General features: G+C 37.4%; 1 protein-coding gene across 1 annotated transcript in view; it reads left to right on the top strand.

Moving 5' to 3' along the window:
• Positions 1–19,595, top strand: part of LOC150084730 (mitochondrial import receptor subunit TOM20 homolog) — a 43,677-nt gene that overhangs the window by 10,286 nt on the left and 13,796 nt on the right. Inside the window, exons 2-3 of the mRNA XM_090375468.1 lie at positions 11,172–11,224; positions 16,455–16,536. Of these exons, the coding sequence (XP_090231594.1) occupies positions 11,172–11,224; positions 16,455–16,536 (135 nt within the window). The remainder of the gene's footprint in view (positions 1–11,171; positions 11,225–16,454; positions 16,537–19,595) is intronic.

Genomic DNA, 19,595 nt, shown 5'->3' with positions numbered 1-19,595 from the left:
GCAGGAGAGACTGTTATTACAGTGTTGGGATACACTTAAATAGATGTGGTGCAAGAATATTTGCTGATGCTATAGAGGCTGTGGGCTGTGTCAAAAAAAGTGCTAGTGTGAGGGATGGGGTGGGCTGTACAGACTGATAGATTAAAAACAGCTGCAGGCAGAAGTTCAAGGAACAAGCAAATACATAGGCTGTGTTAAGATAACTAAGAGTAAGAGCAGGTGCATGTATACTTGCACATACACTAATACTAAGAGCATAGTACATAAATTTAATAAATTTCAAGTATTGGTTAAGTCATCAAATGCAGAAATTGTATGGATATAGAAGACGTGTCACTCTTCTATATCCATACAATAAAAGATGAATTTAAATATGTGAAGTACAATGCATACAGAAAGGATGAGAGAGAGAGAGAGAGAGACTTCATCTATTAACAATTTTTTTTTTTTTTTAATCACTCCAACCCTACTCAAAAATACTAAAAAATATATGATAGTTGTTATAATAATGTAATTATAAACAGAATTACAATTCATAATACAAATTATATATAAATAATAATTTTATTCTTTATATAGAGGTACCAAGCAAACATCAATTATAGATCACCACAAAATTAAAAAGATACCATACACCTTTTTATAAAGAAATAAACCACCATATAAATTTAAAGAATAATAATAATAAGTTTAAGTAACTTAAACCCAAATTGTGGCACCCCTGGAATATTGTTGCGGCACCCTGTTGAAAACCACTGCACTACTGGTTCTTTTGTCTTCAATGATCACAGTGACTTATTGATGTAGGATTCACTTAAAGATGTAACTACTGTCAAGGATAAAGGGAAGGGTTTTTGCTTTTGGAAAGATCATTGCAGTAGTCTCAGATGGTTTCTAAATTCTATGTGGTGGAACCAACTTACATTACCAAGAGCAAATTCTAAATGAGAAACATTGAGAGAAGTAATTGAAGCTAATAAATTATTTATACCAATTAAGAGATACTGTTTAAGCCTTAGCCCTAAATGGAGCGAAGATGGACTGATGAGACTTGTTGCAGAGAAGGAAAATACAAGGGATCATATAAAGCAGGGGTCCCCAGCCTACGGCCCATGGGCTGGATCCGGCCCGAAAGACTATTTCATCCGCCTCGTAAAAGTTATTTCTATAGAAATCTTTTTGGTTGCTACATATCGTATATAAGGATATTTTTAATCAAAATTTAATGTAAATGTGTCCAAATATAATTTTGTAACATTGTTGCAACTCTGCACTTCCACTTGGCAGCAGTGTTTCCTTCAATGTCGGAAATCCCAATAGTGCGAGGTGCCTCTGTAGCCAGGTGGGCAGGAGCAGCAGTGCATAGCACAGACTTCTTGATTAGACTGGGGTTCGAGCCCGTGACCACCAAATACAGAGTATGCGGAAAGGTCAGGGAATGACCACCGCATATCCCCGGAGCAATATGGCCTTAGTTGCTAATGCTCCTAAAAACCAAATAACAGACAAACCAACAGTGCAGTGCTCAAGGCTATAAGTTTATTGCCTCGAGTATTTCCGGCGAACACGAGTTGTCAAAAAGTGAAATAGTAAAGTTAAAATAAGCGACTGTTAAGACAATTGCTAAACATTAATCTAAATATTAATCAAATAAGTATTAGTGAAAGAATTGTATGCAATGTAAAGACGAGTGAGCGTATTAATCTTTCTCCTGGTCAGCTATTCTCATTCAGACCGTAGTCGTTGGGCTGCTGCACCGATTATCATACGCAACAATTTATTAGCGCTATTTGTATAAATGCATATTATTTTTAATTTTATTTAACTTTGAAATTTTAATTTTATTTAACTTTGAAATTTTAATTTTAGAAAGGGCCCTCTTCTTTAGTCACCAGTCCCTCCTGGTGATTTTGGTTATCAGGGCCGAGAGCCTTCTTGTTTTCGTTCTGAGATAACAGAGATGAGATGTGAAGTTCAGGTTTCGGTCTAGTGTTATTCCTAAGTATTTTAGTTCCTGTTTGAGTTTGATGGTCGCTCCATTTATTTTGATTAGTGGAGGTCTACCAGGGTCAAGGTGTGACCCCTGAGGAGTATTGAGTTTGTTTTTTTGGTTGAGATCGTTAGAAGATTCCTCTTGGCCCAATCCTGTAGCATGTGTGTGGCATGATTGCCTATGGCCTCCAGTTGAGCCCTGCTGTCTGCTTGAAGCATCATAATCAGATCATCAGCATATGTCTGTGTAATGACATTTGGAACATCCAGGTTTAAAAACTCATCAAGCACCAGGTTCCACAGGAGCGGCCCCAGGACGGATCCCTGGGGGCAGCCCCTGTAAACCGGTCTGGATGCAGAGGTAAAGGGAGTGCTGACAGTGATTCTTCGGTTTTCCAGGTAAGATTTCATGCAGTGAAATAGATTTGATGGGATTTCAGCCTGTCGGAGCCTGGCTAGAACACTGGGCCACCAGAGGGAGTCAAAGGCTCCAGCGAAGTCAATTGAGATGAGGAGGAAATATTTCTTGTTACAGTTTCTGACTGCATCGATGATCCTCTCGAAGGCATCAGTGGTGGAGCATCCCCTCCTGAAACCAAATTGGTTTCTTGACATCAATTGAGCATTCTGGTAACGGTTTTCAATTCTGTGGTAGATGAGTCGCTCAAAGAGCTTGCTCAGCATCGACAGCAGAGCGATAGGCCAGTATGAGCCTGGGGTTTAGTGGGGTTTTTCAGGATAAGTCTGACTCGGGCTGTCTTCCACGAAGTTGGAAAGAAACCCTCTGTGAGGCATTGATTTGCTAGGTTTAATATAGTATCCGGTATAATTTCCACTGCCCTTTTTAGTATTTCTGGCTCTATTTGATCTTCGCCGGGAGTTTTCCTGTTTTGCATTTTGGCTGCAGCTATGTTGAGTTCTGTTATCGTGAAAGGGGGCTCCACTGTCTGGGTGGAGTATTTATCATTCTCCTCGCAGAGAGTTCTCTGTTCATGCGTGTGTGGAATTGTTGAAGGTAGGAGGATATGGTCCAATATATTATTAATGGAGGAGTGCCAGGATCTAGTGTATGTCCCTTGAGGTGTTAAGGTGGCAGCAATGACTTCTCCCCTGGGGAATTTACTTGTGGTGATTTTATATGCCAATCCCCAGGGGTCTGCAGTTCCCACTGTGGATACAAAGTCTTCTCAGGAGTGTCTCTTTCTTGTTTTAATTTGAGCCGTATATTGGTTCCTGACCTCCCGGTATTGCTGTCTGAGTATGTCAACCTCTGCTTGGGGCCAAGATCTGCGTGCCCTTTTTTCGGGCATTATTCACTCGCTGTCGCTGTCTTATTGCCTGGAGTTCTGGTGACCACCAGTGGACCACTTTGGGAACGAGCTTCTTCTTCCTGATGGCCATGTTTGCTGCTTCAGTTATAAGCTGCGTTACTTTTTGTTGGTGTTGGTCTGGATTGAGATATTTTGGGTCGAAATTCCTGACTTTTTCCATCAATGTTTGTTGGAATAAGTTCCAGTCTGCTTTTTGGATGGCGTATCTTGGCGAGAGGAATCTAGGTGGATACTGTGCTACGAGGGAGTGGAGGAGGTCAAAGGTTAGGACTGTGGTCCGAGGTAGTCCAGTGTTCTTGTACCACCCAGGGGGAGAGATGCCCAACAATCGACCGAGTGGCCAGAGTTACATCTATATTTGCCTCCCATAGTGTGCTGGAGAAAGTTGATGGTTGATTACGTCTGTTCAGAACTGCTAGATTACTGTTGGAGATGTAATCCTCCAGGCGCTGACCATTTCTGGCACCCCCACGGTCTGGTCTTTCACTGTGCCAAGCAGGGGATCTGCAGTTGGCGTCCATTCCTACTATGAGTTTGGCATTCTGCATTTGTAGTTGGATATTTTGCAAATATCTTGTCACGGGCAATATATCTTCTCCCGGACGGGCATATATAGAGGTGACATAAAATTCCCCTAACGGTGAGGCTATATGGGCACATACGGCCCAGTTTGTACATAGGTCTGAGATCTTGGTTACCGTGAGGTCAGGATTCCGGACAGCGATGGCAGCCCACGGGTTGTCTCCATCAACTTGTACAATCTTGTAATGTAGGGGGTAGCCTTTTACTTCTTTGTTGTAGGTGTAAGGCTCCTGTAGCATTAGTATGTCATAATTTTCTTCCATGGCTTTTTTAGCCATTTGTGCAGCAACAGCCTTAGATCTCTGAGCATTGTGCTGTGCGAATTTAATCTTTGTTTGATTATAGTGATTCCTGTTATTCCCCATAGTCGGTTCTGTTTTGTTGTGCACTCTTAGCCTTTATGTAGATTGGACACTTATTATCCTGTAGTGAGTGATCAAATGGCAGCTTCGTTTCTTTACAATTCACACAGATTGCAGGTTCTGCTTTCCTGGGGCAAAATGCAAATTCATGTCCGATGTCTGCACAATGACCACAGGTAGGCTGTGTTTGCTTACAGGTGTAGGTCGTGTGACCAAAGCGGCAGCACCTGTAGCATTTGGGAACAGCCACATGCTCACGAAAACGATGGCTGCCCCAGTTTATATAGATTCTTGATTGTTGGCTCAAAGATTTCCAGGCCGCTGCTGAGAGCTCTATGATCCAATTTATGGCATTTCCGTTTCTGGATTTAGTTTTATATTTCGGCATAATGTGTTGCCCTGATTCTTCCTCCATGAGTGTCTGCTTCAAGTTTTTGCAGTATATTTCCTCTGTTAATTCTTCTGGTGTTGTCTCTTTGTCTACATCAAATACAATGATGCTTGGCCCTTTCCATCTAGGAGGCTCTGCTAGAAGTCCCAGCGTTGAAATTTTAGGGTTGCTGATTATACCTTTTATGTCCTCCGCAGTTTCAGTTTCAATTAACACCCCTACGTTTCTTGTTTTCCAAATAGATCTAATCTTAGTATGCTTGAAGTCACCCTTCAGTTTTTCTACTATTGTTTGTTTTACTTCTTCACTGGTCTTGTGTGTTTCTGTAGAGGCTTGTTTTAGTACAACTAGGTGCTGTTTTGGTATGAGGGTTTTTCTTTGGGCTGTTGTGGTTCGGTTTGTAATGGTGCTTTCATTTGGCTTGTTTAGGTTGGTCCTCAGCGCTTGGGAGTAGGTAGGGGTGCGCTGTAGCATTTCCTTTGCCCTACTGTTTTGATAGACTTGAAGTTTGGCTAAGGCAACCTCTTTTTCCAAGTTGGTCTGGACTAGGATTGTCTCCATTTTCATCCATAATCCCACTATTTTCCCCCGGAGTGCAGTCGTAATCCTATTATGTTGATCTTTAAATAGGCTTTCTAGGGTAGTCCTTAGAATAAGAGACTGCTCCAGTGCAGTGCCTTCAGGCAGTCTGGGGTCCAGTGGGGTTTCTTGTTTTTCCTGCCCTTTTTCTGTCACATTTTCTTGTTGGGAGATAGCCTGCTCCGTTTGGTCTTTGTTCTTGCTTTTGGAGCGGGTTTTCATCTCCGATCTGGGAGCTGTGGATTGCTTGCCCTTTCTCTTCGCTGTGGATGCTGTTAGAGTACTGTCCAAATCTTCGTTATTCTCTATAAGTATTGGGTCATCGTTATTTATAGCCTTTTTCAGAGGTGTACTTGGATTTTTCGATTTTATGGCCAGGTCCGGATTATCGGGATTGTTTCGGTTTATCGGTTCCATATTTTCCCCCGGATGAAGAGTTCTGAATGGCAGCTACTGAATTGCTTAGCTGCAGGAGTGTAATGCTTAGTGCAGATTCTGTTTTATGCTTGTTGACCTAAGCTTGCCGGGTGGGGGGGGGGGAGAGATTCCACCCTAATCACCAAAATACCTGGATGTTGTGCTTAGTTTATTATTCGTTCTGGGAGGTCAGCACTGTGCACATAATTATATATATTCTCAATATCATGATGTAGTGAAATTACCTGACTTTTATTAATTCTGTGTTAAATATATTTAGTACCCCTAAAATGTTTTGGATATAAATGTCTTGTAGTAGCAAGTAACTCACACTAACAGTCACTCAGACAAGGTCCGACCAATCAGGGCTCGACCACGTGGGACACTGAGAACGTATTGTTATATATATTCAAAATATCATAAATGTAGTGACATTAAATAACTTTTATTAACCCTGTATTAGATCAAATATATTTAGTACCCCTAAATGTTCAAGGTATAGATATCTTAAAGTGCGTGGCAAATAACTCACACTAATAACGGTCACTCAGACAATGTCCGACCAATCAGGGCTCGACCGCGTGGTGTACAACTGTCTTTGTTTATCAGGCACCATATTAAAATTAGACAGAAAACCAGTAAAATATCTGATATTCATCATACAAAAACATATGTGGCTATAAAGCTGTTCATTTGCAATTCCCGATAGTTGATATCATCATCATTTAAGCGATATTTGCGGTACCGATAGCTTTAACAAAGTTCAACTTAATATACAATGGGAAGTTGTCACGTTCTAGCCCAGCGAGATCAGTGCTAATGAAAAGTGACCATAATTTTCGTTTACCTTGGCCGATCTTCACGAAGTTGATGTCTGTGGACACATCTTGAGAAGAGGAACTTGACGGACACAAAGTAGAGCAAAATGTGACACTTTAAACTACTAAAATCACGACAAATAGTGGAGCACCAAAACTGTGCGTCTGACCAGTAATTGGACAGCGCCCTGAAATTTAATAAGATTAATAAATTTTACTGATTAATTGTTACTACTATACTCGCTATCTAGTTTTCCGTTAAACCTTACGCTAGCAAACATCGTATAACAGTGGTGGCAAGTTACAAACAGTCAATCTACGGACACTAGGTATTATTTACTTTCCAAATCTTGCTATCTAAATTCCAAATAAACCACAGAGCTTGACTAGCTCTGTAAGCTACTTATAGAAAATAACTTAGTCTAACAATTAAGTCAATAAAGCTGCTATGTATAATTAAAAACCTAGCGCTCTTTGTCTGCAAAACCTGTCCACACGTGGATTTGATACCCTTACCGATACTAAGTAATAACCTACAAAACTCTATCTAAATTCAATTTAAATTAAAGTATTGTTACTAGAAATATATAAAGCAACTCAAAAAAAATAAATTAATATGCTAATTTAAGTCAATAAAAAAGCAAAAACTTCTATTTGCTAGAGCCATAAAAACTTCGCCTGTTCACTTGTACTCTTGCACCCACTCCAAATGTTGAGGAATGTCATCTTTTAAAAGGAAGCAGAAATTTTTTAACAATTAAATTGAAGATTGAGATTTTAAACAGACCTTCGAAGGGAATAAGCGGGTCTTTGTTAACAAGATTTTACGAGGTTGGAAAGTCAACCATAACAGAAATTAAAAACAACAAGGAAAAAAATGTAAAGTTCACATCAATGTCATTCAGATGATGGTGCAAAAAAAAAAAAAAAATTAAAAACTATGAGAACAGCTAATGACGCATTCCTTGAAGACGTTTGTTGTTGTTGTAGTTGAGTTCTGGGAGCATCAGCAATGAAAAGTCATACTGTCTGTAAATTGTGTTTTCATGGTATGATTTTCTGTTTGTTAGACGAAAAACCCCAGTTTCAGGGAGATAAAAAAAAAATTGTGTGAAATTTCTCTCCCAGTTTCAGGGAGAGAAAAAAATGGAAGTTGAGTGAAACTTCTTTAGGCGAACATTTATCACTTGACCGAGGATCCCATGTGAATGCTGCAGGTGACTAATCTGCATGAATGGGAGCCTCCGAGATATCAGACATTCCATTACCAAATCTAGTTTCGGCAAGTGCTGTTGCATTGGATGGTATTTAAACCCATTTGACTTCAATAGAGCCGAAATCACTTTGTCCTTGAGAGAGCCACGACAGCTGTTACAGGCTGACATTTGACTTGCATCCTCATTTGGAAATGCTGTTTGAAGAAGACCATGAGATCTTGAGTCTTCATATTGTTCTTGAACCAAAGCCGATCACACGTGGAACAGACTGAACTGAAATAATTATCTAGGAATATGCATTTAAACTATGCGTGGATGCTTCAGTGTTTCTTAAAATCCTGTTACTGCTCCTGCCGTGTATTATGCCCGCCACGTGTTGAATGATTTAGAGTACTTCTGGCAGTCGGTTTTTGGCTTCTTTGCTTTTCATTTACGACTGGGCTTCGAGGACTCTTCATTGTTTTCATATGCAGTATCAACTTCCATTATTCCTTCTTCCAAATTCATTTCTAACATTTCTGCCGGGATGTAAGACTCTGAAGATGTGGATAGACCTTCTCTGGCTTCTTTGTTCAACTCCATCGCACGCTGTAATTTCTTCTGCTGTTGAAATAGCTTAGTTCTTCTTTGTACTCAATGGAGGTGGTTTCCGTGGTCGCATTGCACATATACATGCTCTATATGCCTTACAATGCTCACTGTCAGTCTTCGACATGTTGAATGTAAATTTTTTTTCCGTCAATTTTTTATTAAATATGGTGGAGAATGATGAAAGAAATAGCATTGGGTCATGTGTTGCTCGTGCCTGGTACGGAATGGTACAGTGGTGAGGGCGGATGAATCATTTCTTTGTGCATTTTCTTGGCGATTTTTGTCAATCCACGGATGCATTGCATGTGTAAGTGTGCCTTACAACGCTCACTACAGTGGACCCAACAGCTTGGTTCCCTGTATGATCAAATCACTTTACACTCCATAACAAAATACTGTTCACTATATGATATGCAGTAAGCACCGGTCATTGTGATCATGTTTATGAATTGAATTTTAATTCTATTAATGGCGATTCTAATAAGTGAAAATAGGAGGAATATTATCCACGGGCTATAAAAGTAAAGATATAAAGCACAGACACTTTACCTTATCAATTAAAAAGAAAGGAAGGCAAAGAGTCAACTACACCAGGTATATGCAGGTGGTCATCCTCCCACTTATTAACGGGGCCTAACTCTGCTTAACTTCGGTGATCGAACGAGAACTGATGCATTCAGCCTAGTATGATAGTTGGCTGTTCAGAGTGCCTGTAATGCATTTACTTATGGCTTAGTTTGCTGTTGCATTTTCATTGCTTTTTTTTGTCAGTCCATGAATGCAAGTTACTCCCATCTGAAAATATCTGGAGCATACCTAAAGAAGTTTCACTTCAAAATACCGTTCACTGTACGATATGTAGTAAGCACCAGTCATTGTGATCACGCTTACAAATCGAAATTTAATTCTATTAACGGCGATTCTAATAAGCAAACACAGTCTGAGCCAGTGAATACCATACATAGGAATGTATTATTCAATTAATCAAAAGTTGTAAAAGCAATTAAAATTCATCATAAGTTGCCCAGAATACGTTCAGAATGACAATATATCCAAAAACAGGTACATTGTAGCCTGTTCAATGGGCACTGAAGCATCTGCTGATTATTTTGAAAGCCACTGCTGCAAGTGCATCAGATGGGTGGCATTCCTAAAAATAAGCTACCGGTTCCCATGCAAGAGGAGCACATTTTTTTTGAAGACTCAGAAAAGTAACTACACCTGTATTTGTGTAGATGGGTCTGATTGGTTGTAGAGCTATCATTCTTCATTTGATACATCACTCAATAAGATTGTTACTCGAAACAGTGTTGCCAGTGACTTGCCATCATTAACAGGCCAACACTAAGCAGGGATTTGGTGTTCATCCGTGCTGCCTAAAGACTGAGCTGTAAAATACTGTATAACTTAAATTTTTTAGTTACATGGCAGTCTAAGGCTTGTGATTTAAATTTGCTATTGTAAAATGATTACAAGGGGATTATGACCTAGATAAAACATTTGTAGGAAGATGCCATTTTTAATTTAAGTTGTCTACATATTCAATAACTAACATGAAATTTCATTCCCATAGGTGATTGTGCGCCAGAGCTGGAGCCCGGAATCTGAGGAACGATGCTATGTTGACAAAGTGGAGTATCGAGCAGTGATCAAGTTCCTACATTTGCAGGGCAAGAAAGTTCATGAAATTGACGAAGAAATGAAAGTTGTGTAAATGCAGAATTGTCCATCATATGATACTATAAAAAAGTGGAAACAGGAGTTCCAGTGTTGTTGTACAAGTCATCTTTGATGAGCCAAGAGAAGGAAAGCAATCAACATCCACAGACAGTGAGACAATTGCAAAGGTTGAGCAGCTGGTGCTGAGTGACAGATGTATGACAATTCATTTTGTCACAAATGCAGTGGGAATTAGTTTTATGGGTCTGCCCACAGCATTTTACATGACCATCTGCACATGTCTAAGGTGTCCGCATGATGGGTTCCAAGATTGCTGATGCCTTTGCAGAAGCCATTGCCACTACCAACTTTGTTGCCCAGTGTGGCCTCTAACTATTGCAGCACCCACCCTATTCTCCTGACTCAGCACCATCAGACTTCTTGTTTCGAGAAATAAAGAAACCATTGCATGGACACCACTTTGATTCTTCTCAGGAAGTCATCAGTAAAGTGGAATTGTGGTTTCAGGCAAAAAGTGTGGAAGTCTGATCAAGGCATTAAACAACTGATCCATAGATGGGAGAAATGTGTTACTATACATGGAGAGTACATAGAAAAGGATTCAAGTTCCTGCTGACCGGGCTAACCGGGTGGGTAAAGTGACTCCCTGGTAACCCAAAGGTCGCGGGTTCGAATCCCGCTTTGGGCTTGGATCAAAGTACTGCAAAAACCTTGGGAGGTGCATTATGGCCACAGAAGCCGATGCGCCAACAACTACCAAAAAAATTGGAATTGGAATTCAAGTTCCTGTAAAGTTTCACTTTTCTAGGGCTATTATTTCTAGGTAAGGGTATGAACTTTTTGATGCCCCCTCGTATATGCATTTCAGGGACACTACTTGTTCATTTATTGTGGTTTCATTGGGGCTATTCTGAGATCCATTACATTCAGCAGAAGTTAAAGAGCTGAGAATAAATGCTTACATTCAAGTGACCTACAGTTTTTGCTGGTAATAGTTATTGTTGCCATTTTTCTTCTTGCTCTCTGACTGATTCAAGTAACATTTTCACTTCCTTGATCATATCATTTGAGTTAATTGGACAGGGGGACAACTGGAAATGAGTAATTGTAAAATCTTGCTTTATGCTGTATTATTGATTGTATTTGAGTCTAACTTTAATTTCTTTATTTTTTAAAACTAATTTTCTTTAAAACTTTAATTTCTTTATTAGGAAGGGCAAAGGCACGGCAACAGAAAGAACAGGCAAAGAAAGGAATCAGCAAGGTATTGTTTTGATGAGATTTAACTTTGGAATGTAGTTAAGATTATAAAATGAATAAGGAGTTAGATTGAGTAACCATGCACGTGCATATAAATGTAATTGTGCAAGAAAATAAGGAAAGTAGGATTTTATTTATTCGCATAACCAGAAATTAAAAAAGCAAAAGCAAACTTTTTTTTTTTTTTTTTCCTTATCTTAATCTATACAAATGCACAATGATTATAAAATAGCTTTTCCAGATTGAGGCTTTTTATTTGTTGGAGTTTAGGAGTAGTACTGTCTGTTTTTACTATTTGTTTTGTTTCTTGGAAGATGATCCATAAAATCTCTTAGGGTTATTGGAGGACTACTAACAATCCTAGAGGACCAATTTGTAAAATAGATTGCAACTGTAAAGTACCTACATAGGGGAATCTTATAGACACCCTGGTTTCAGACTAAGAGAACACAAAGAAGACATCCAGTATGAGAGAATAAACAAATCCAATACTGCCTTCCATACATTCCAGTGTGGAGATTTTGGCAATTTAGCAGCACTACATGCTATATAAAAGAAAAGAATATAAGAGTATAAAAGAATCATGCTGTATAAAAATGTTTGGGGGCCAATTCTGTAAACAGAAAACAAGATATAGAATTCAATCTACAATTTTTTTTTTAACATCTTTAAAAGGATAATAGAAGAGACCTTAAGAAACAAAAAAAAAAAAAAAAAAATCAAGGACAGCCAATTCATTGCCACCCTACAAATCCAAGGCCAGTATAACTACAACTTGGAAAATCTTTTGGATGGGAGGCTTAGCTAACCATCAACACCAAGGCACATTTGACAACAAAGAAGCATTGAGTTCCAGGATAACCCACCTGGCAACCTGTTATTGACCAAGTAATTAAGAGCCTAGGCCTAATTTAGATATAAATAAACTGTTAACAGGTAAGCCAATATCTTATTTTACCTTTCATTTGTATAGATAATTGGATGTTTGTATTAATATATTGATAATTAACTATTGCAATTTGTTTCGCTGTTCTCTAGTACAGCCAAGTATTCTGATGATGTCACCTAATTCCCAAAATGTCACCTAATCGTAGAGTATATTTAGTTAATGGGCTGAATAAACTAACTTTAAAAAAAAAAAAAAAAACTCTCGTAGTATAATAATGGTTATTTAGAGGGATAAATTTCGTGGAAATCATCATGTAACATGCTTTCCTAACTATATTAGACAGTTTTTTTTTTTTTTTTCTCTCTCTCTCTCTCTGTCTCTCTCCCCTCTATCTCTTTTGGACTTTTGTCAAACTCATTTTATTTCTTATTTTTAATGAATTGCATAGTTTAATTTAAATTTTCCACAAAATTTATACTTCTTGTACCTTTTTGAACTTTAAAGAGCATGACAAATACACAAACATTATTGTGTAAGAGTATTTTTAAAATCACAGAACCCTAGCAATATTTTTTTTTATGTGGAACCCCTAGGAAAATATCTTGAAAATATCATAGTTATAAACTTCTGAATTTATGAATATACCATACATTTCTGTATAAACAAAAAGCAAAAAAATAATAACAATAAACTTACCAATATTTAATGAAAAATTATTTTCTTTTTCTCTGGGTAAAAGAGTAATAATATCTAAAAGACAAGCATTTAGATCTATTGTTAAATTTTTACCAGGTGATGGTCCTAAGCAGTGTTTAAACTTTTTAAAATAACAGAACCCTAGCAATATTTTTTTTTTATGTGGAACCCCTAGGAAAATATCTTGAAAATAAATGGGTAGACAAAATAAAACAACAGGCCATTAATATAGTTAAGTATTTAATTACGCACATAGCATTCAAGTTGTAACATATTTCATTTTAATAACATAAAAATGGTACTGTGTGTTATCATCGCTGATTGTTAATTGACGGATGAGCTTTTCTTTCAGCAGATTGAAAGAGGAGTAGAACTCTCACTGCTTTATCCAAGACTTGTCAAGTGATGAATTATTTTTTCAGTATCCTCAACGTGATGTCTGAGGAAAGATAAAGCAACTCCTTAGATAGTGTATCTGTTGAACCAGTGAAATCGAATGGATCCAAAATCCATTAAAAAAACTTTTCTTTGGGTCTTGGTTTAAGGGAAAGTAATTTTTGAATCAAAGCATTGGAATTCAAATCAAAGCATTATTTTTAAATGAATAACAATAACATTTGCCTCACTCATGAATTCCATTAGCGTAATGAACATACCGAGAGAGTGGTTTTCAATTCTTTTGATCCACAAATTAATTGTTTTTATTTCGCTTTTCTATTTTCTTATAACTTTCAAATATTGTTTCTGTTATTCCTGAAGAGAGGTTTAGTTCATTCAAAAGTTAGAATGTCTGCTAGATAACATAATTTCATGTTCCAGTCTGTCTTTGAAGAATTGAGCAAGGTTGCAATTTTTATTCGATAAGAAGACATTTACTTCCTGTGAAACTGTGCGATTAGTGAAAACAGAAGTGTGAAGGGAAATGCCAAACAGTAGATGAAGATGTGTTCGTTTGGTTCAAACAAGCCAGCTCATTTAATGCACCAATCAATCATAGCATTCTTCTTTAATACGATGGACAGATGGCTGACAAGATGGAAGGAGAGGCATGATATTGGTTACAAAAAACTTCACCAGGGAAAAACAGGATAACGATCGCTCTGCAGCTAACAACTGGTTGAAAACCTCTTGCCAAACTGTGTTAAGCACTTATAATCCTGAAGACATTTTCAATATAGATGAAACAGAGTTGTACTACAGGGCTACCCCAGACCATTGCGTGATTTTTAAAAATTTCTCTGCATTTGCAGGAAAAAAGTTCAAAGACGGGTTTACGGTTCTTTTAACGTGCAACATGACAGGAACAATCAAGATGAAGCCGTTAGTTATAGGCAAGAGTGAATCACCTGGATGTTTTAAAGGAGTAAAACAGCTGCCTTTTGAATATGCCAATAATCCAATGCTTGGATTACAGCTTCTTTATTTGAAGATTATTGTTGTAAATGGGATTTGCAATTGGATAAGAAAAACAAAAAAATTGCATTGATTTTGGACAACTGCCCAGCTCATTCAAAGTTGACTTTCAAAAGCATTGAATTAGTTTTTCTACCTTCGAATATGACATCACCAATTCAACATCTTGACCAGGGAATAATAAAAACCTTTAAGACCTTTTATCGATCGAATATGATGCAAAGAATCATCCAGTCTATAGGTGATGATTTGGGAACATCATCCGATATCACAAAGCAGATAACTTTTCTAGATGCACTTCATATGACAATGAATGCCAAGAATGAAGTTTCCGAAAAATTGCATTAGCAAATGTTTCAAAAAATGTGGAATAATTACTCATGGTGGTCAACTAAGTTATGATACTGATCATGTTGAAAAGCCTGAAGACATGGGTGAACAGGAGTTTAATGATTACATATATGGCAATCTACAAGTTACTACAGCTTTAACAGATGAAGAAATTGCCCGGTCTGTTACTGATAATATATCCAAGGAGGAGGAAAATGAAGATGAATCTGAACAAATTCCAGTTACAAAACGGCAAACTCGTGAAGCTATAGCTGTCCTGAGGAGAGCATTGGAAGAAACTGGCACAAGTGATCGTGAATACAGGTGACCCCAGCTTAACGCTGATAATTCATTCTGGAAAAACAGAGCGCTAAGTGAATCCGCACTAAGCGAGCGCCGCATTCCCATCAGGTAACATATGTATTTGTGAGTTGCGGCCGGTGCCATAGGATATTTCTTAATCAGTAATAAACGGTAGTGAAAAGATTCACAAATGTCAGTCAAAATATTTGTACATATAAAATATTCTGCATTACATATGTATATAATTGTGGTAACTACTTACATATCAAAATTAAATTAAAAATTCCAATTAAAATCGTGAATTTAATTGATGTAATTTAATTGGTGAATTTAATCGTGAAAAATGTGTCGATTTTGGGTTGTACTTTGGCCCTCTTCCTGGTAAACTAAAAGGGGTTTTAATTTTAAATCCCCTGCAGCATTACCACGCAACAATGAAGTCAACCGATCCTTTGCTGCTTTGAAACCTGGCATGTTTTTTTCTTCTTTCAATATGAAACCTCTTTTAGGCATTCATTTCCAACGATGAAGTCCTGTTTCATCTATGTTAAAAACTTGTTGAGAAGTATAACACATAACTTCAATAATTTTAACAAGTTTTGTTTTGAAAATTTCGGCACCTTGGTCTGCACTTGCGGCTTCTCCCTGGATTTTAAATCTATTCAACCAGCCCTTACTAGTTTTAAATGGTTCCTTTTTTTTTTTTTTTTTAGGTGAGTTTTCTTCATATCGTTATCATAGGCTAATCTCTCTCTCTTTTTTTTTTTATAACATTTAACTTAACTGAATTCTGCACTGGATATTATCTTCAATAAAATTAGTTAAAGCCTCTCCATTTCAATGCTAATAGCTGGCTAGCCCTAGTTGCTTGCAGTGGAACAGCTGTCTTTCTTGCTGCTAAAATTAATGCTTTATTTTTTATAATTGTTCTTACAGTTAAACTTGCCAGTCCTAACTTATGGCACACACCCGCTTGTCGTTGACCAGAATAGATTTGCTACAAAACATCTAATTTAATTTTCAAATTCAGTCTTTTTCTTACATTTATAGTCTTCATATTGTGTCCAGACGTTGTGGCTTTTTCATTCTTATTCACCATTATTAACTCTTCAAAAATGTAACTGTGTTGGGTGCATTAATTATGATACGATGTTCGAGTCAACTGTCCATTATGTAAGATGTCTAAATACTGTACTGAGTGATGACTAGACTTCGGATAAATGCATATAATGCAAATATCACATGCAACATACTTGATCATTTTTTTTTAAAATGTTGTCTCGGAACTATGTAACAAGTCACTGTACTGCAATTTAGCGTGTGAGAAAATTTCACTCAGCGTGTGAAAATTTCTCAAGTTGGCGTGGGAAACGTTTTAGTGCTGTTTTGCTATTCATTTTCAAGCTATCGACTCCATCAAATTGAAACGATTTCGTTACAGACTGAAATATACTGATACTACCAATATTTGGCCATTTAAGATCTGTTCAAGACAGGCAATTTCCACAATTATGAAGTGTTCACATTTAAATTACTCTTTATATATAACCAAAACGTGTATTTTAGCTATTTTGTTTAATTTAATTATTTTTTTTTTTTAAAGCTTCCTGATTTAAAGGACTATGCAGCCGTTCAGAAGTTTTTTATCCAAGAAGTGCAAATAGGAGAGGAGTTATTAGCCCAAGGTATTATAGTTGTATGTCTGTGATTGTGTTTGTAAAAGCACTGCAGTGCAACCTTGATTAACTGAATTGTGGCTTTTTTTTTCCATTTCCCCTCCTTAGAAGTTAGTGGATAGTTAGATGCCTAATGCAAAACAGTATAGGTTACAGTATTTATTTGTATTAATAAAATAAATATGCCATGGATTTTCATTGAATAAATATCTCCCTAGACATTGTATACAAAAAATTTTCTTCAGCCAGAGGTTGGTTGATTCTTGGAACAGCTTCTATCTGTTGTTGTTGCAGGTGGGTAGTTTTTGAATAATTCAAGGAAAAACTAGAACTGTTAGATTAGTGAAATGGAAATTTTTTATTTATTTTTTATTTTTCTGATAATGTATTTCTGTTATTCCCTATAATTTTGAGTGGCCCTATTCTTTGGAACATCCTCAAGTTGACTGGACTGTCTGTTTGCAGTATTATTTCAATTTGGTTTCTTGTTCTTGTACTAAGTTCTTGTTTCTCCTACCAGTGAAAAAATATCACCATCATTAATTTTACCAGTTCTCTTCAGGGCCTTACAAGTTCTAATCGAAAAGTTCAGTATACCTGAACTTGTGGATCATATTTGGGAAATTGTGAAACTTACTGGCTATTCAGATTGATCTCCTTCAAAGTAGTATCCTTGCTATACACTTTTTCAGATAGACCCCCCCCTTCAAAATAGTCTCATTGATATGCACCGATTCCAACTCATGTGCAACTTCTGAAAGCATTTCTGATAAGCTTCTTTTGGAATTGCTGATAGTCCTCTCACTTTCTGAATGTCTTCCTCAGTTGTTGCAAATCTCTGACCTTTTTGTGAGTGCTTTAAGCTTGGGAAAAAAAAAAAAAAAATCAAGGAGCTAAATCCAGTGAATATCACAGATGGAGGACCACAATGATGGAATGCTTCTCAAGAAATTCTTCAATGAAAATGCAAAGCGTGCAGAAATATTTTCATGATGTTAGCAGGATTCCCTGAAGCCTACTTTTCCAGCTGTTTTTTTCTAAACCACATTGCATAACTGCCTAGAACTCTTGTAGCATTTCTGGTTTAGTGTTTTCATTTTCATTGCAATTTTCTTAACGAAAATTGCCAGTGAGTCAAGAATATGTTAAGCACAATCTTCACATTTTGTGATTATCTTGAGCCTGCCTTAGTATTATATTAAGGCAGCCATAACCAAGTGGTCAGGTGCGAGGGTGCATAAGCACGTGTGCCTTGAGTGACCAGGGTTTAAGCCTGTAACTGCTAAATACAGTGCTGTTTCTTGTATTCTCTCTATCTTGTGAACTCCCCTGACCATGTGGCCATCCTGGAGTATAAATAAAAGATTTATTTACACACAAAACCCATAGCTAAAACCAATCAACTTAAAACCTGGAAAGACTATAGACCTATTTCTGTAGGATGCAACTTTTTAAAAATTGTGAAATCCATAATCAAACAAATAAATAATCAATGTTTTGGCAATCATCCAACCTATCATCACTTGGTCATCAAAAACAGATCAACTGTTACTAATCTCTTAGAGACAGGTTGCAAGATCCAAACCACTCTGAACAGTAAAAGCTAGATGGATATCTTATTCTTGGACATCAAAGCCAGCATAGCAATCCAACTCCTCCACTTTCTGGAATCTCACTATTGCATTACAGGAAACTTAGTTACATTACTGCAAGAATTACTTACAGAGAAGCTCATAATAGTAAAGCATGAAGATTTTAGCATCAGTTACATATTATATAGAGGAGTTCCCCAAGGAGGGGTGCTCTCTGCGACACTTCACCTCAGCCCTTGATCCTTTCCTCTCGACCTGTGATAACATCCTAGCCTATGCAGACAATCTGAAATGTTCTTCCCATCCAGCAATAATGATGGTGAGCATAATGTTGCTCTTCAAGCCACACAACAATTAACTAATCTGGCCAACTTCATTGCCTCGATTGAGCTCAAAATTAACTCTTAAAACTGCCCAGATGTCCTTCTCTAGAAAGTGTAAAATACATAACTTCACCATACTCTTAAATGGCCAACCAATCCAAAAAAGTCGAACATCACAAGGATCTGGGAATCACCTGGAACAACAAGTTATCCTTCGCTGAGCATTTCACCATCACAAGGAAGAAAACACTAGCTGCCATTTGGCACTCAAGACAAGAATTGGCTGGAGTTCGTAATGCCCAACTGATGAAGGAATACATTGTTAGGTGTGTTGCTTTGGTAGCCCTATATGCTTCGGTCATCTGGTCTTCAGCTCCTGAAACATACGTTAAAACCTTCCTAAATGTAGAATATTGGAAACTTAAGTGGCTAAACAAGATCTTCCAATAGAGACATTCTGTATGCAAATATGGAGTGCACCTTGGATGTTTATTGTTATTTGGATAAATATTCATATCCTGCCAAGCTGTTGACAGGTTGATGTGATGTGCCAGTACTAACAGGCATTATTTTGCACCTACGAAGTCGGACAATCATGCAGTCTGCAAATTAATCTGATCACCTTGAAAAGTTTAAACAGGATGTCTCCCTCTAAATACCATAGAAACCCTGAACTGCTTTCAGGTTAACTGTGAAAAACTATGCTCCAATAAGGACTACCTACCAACAAACAACTGAGTCACAGTGCCACGAGCTGGAATCCATAGTCTCTGAATTACACTGTCATCATACCATTCGGGTGCAAAGTTAATCAAGTTTTAGTGCCAATACTCCTATGAAGACACCCAGCAATAAAGAACAAATTTTTTATATTAATATATATTTTTCCTTTATTTCTAAACTAAATATTTTTGTAAATTTATCCTCTGCATTGTAAATATGCCCTTTTGGCTTGCACGCCATACAAGGGGCTATTATAACTCACAATCAACTTAATAAATAAATTAGTGATCCATTGCAAGAATTGGACCTTTATTTCAGGTTAAAGGAACATTCACAATTCACCACTAATAATGATGGGAGAAAGAAACTTTGCATCAGCACTAGCAGCAGCTCATTGATGAAGATCTTGATGTGCAAGAACAACTCGCCA

Source organism: Mastigoproctus giganteus, chromosome 6, assembly GCF_048544385.1.
Source record: "Mastigoproctus giganteus isolate SK-2022 chromosome 6, ASM4854438v1, whole genome shotgun sequence".
Classification (NCBI taxonomy): Eukaryota; Metazoa; Arthropoda; class Arachnida; order Uropygi; family Thelyphonidae; genus Mastigoproctus; species Mastigoproctus giganteus.
This window is presented reverse-complemented; position numbering and strand designations above follow the sequence as displayed.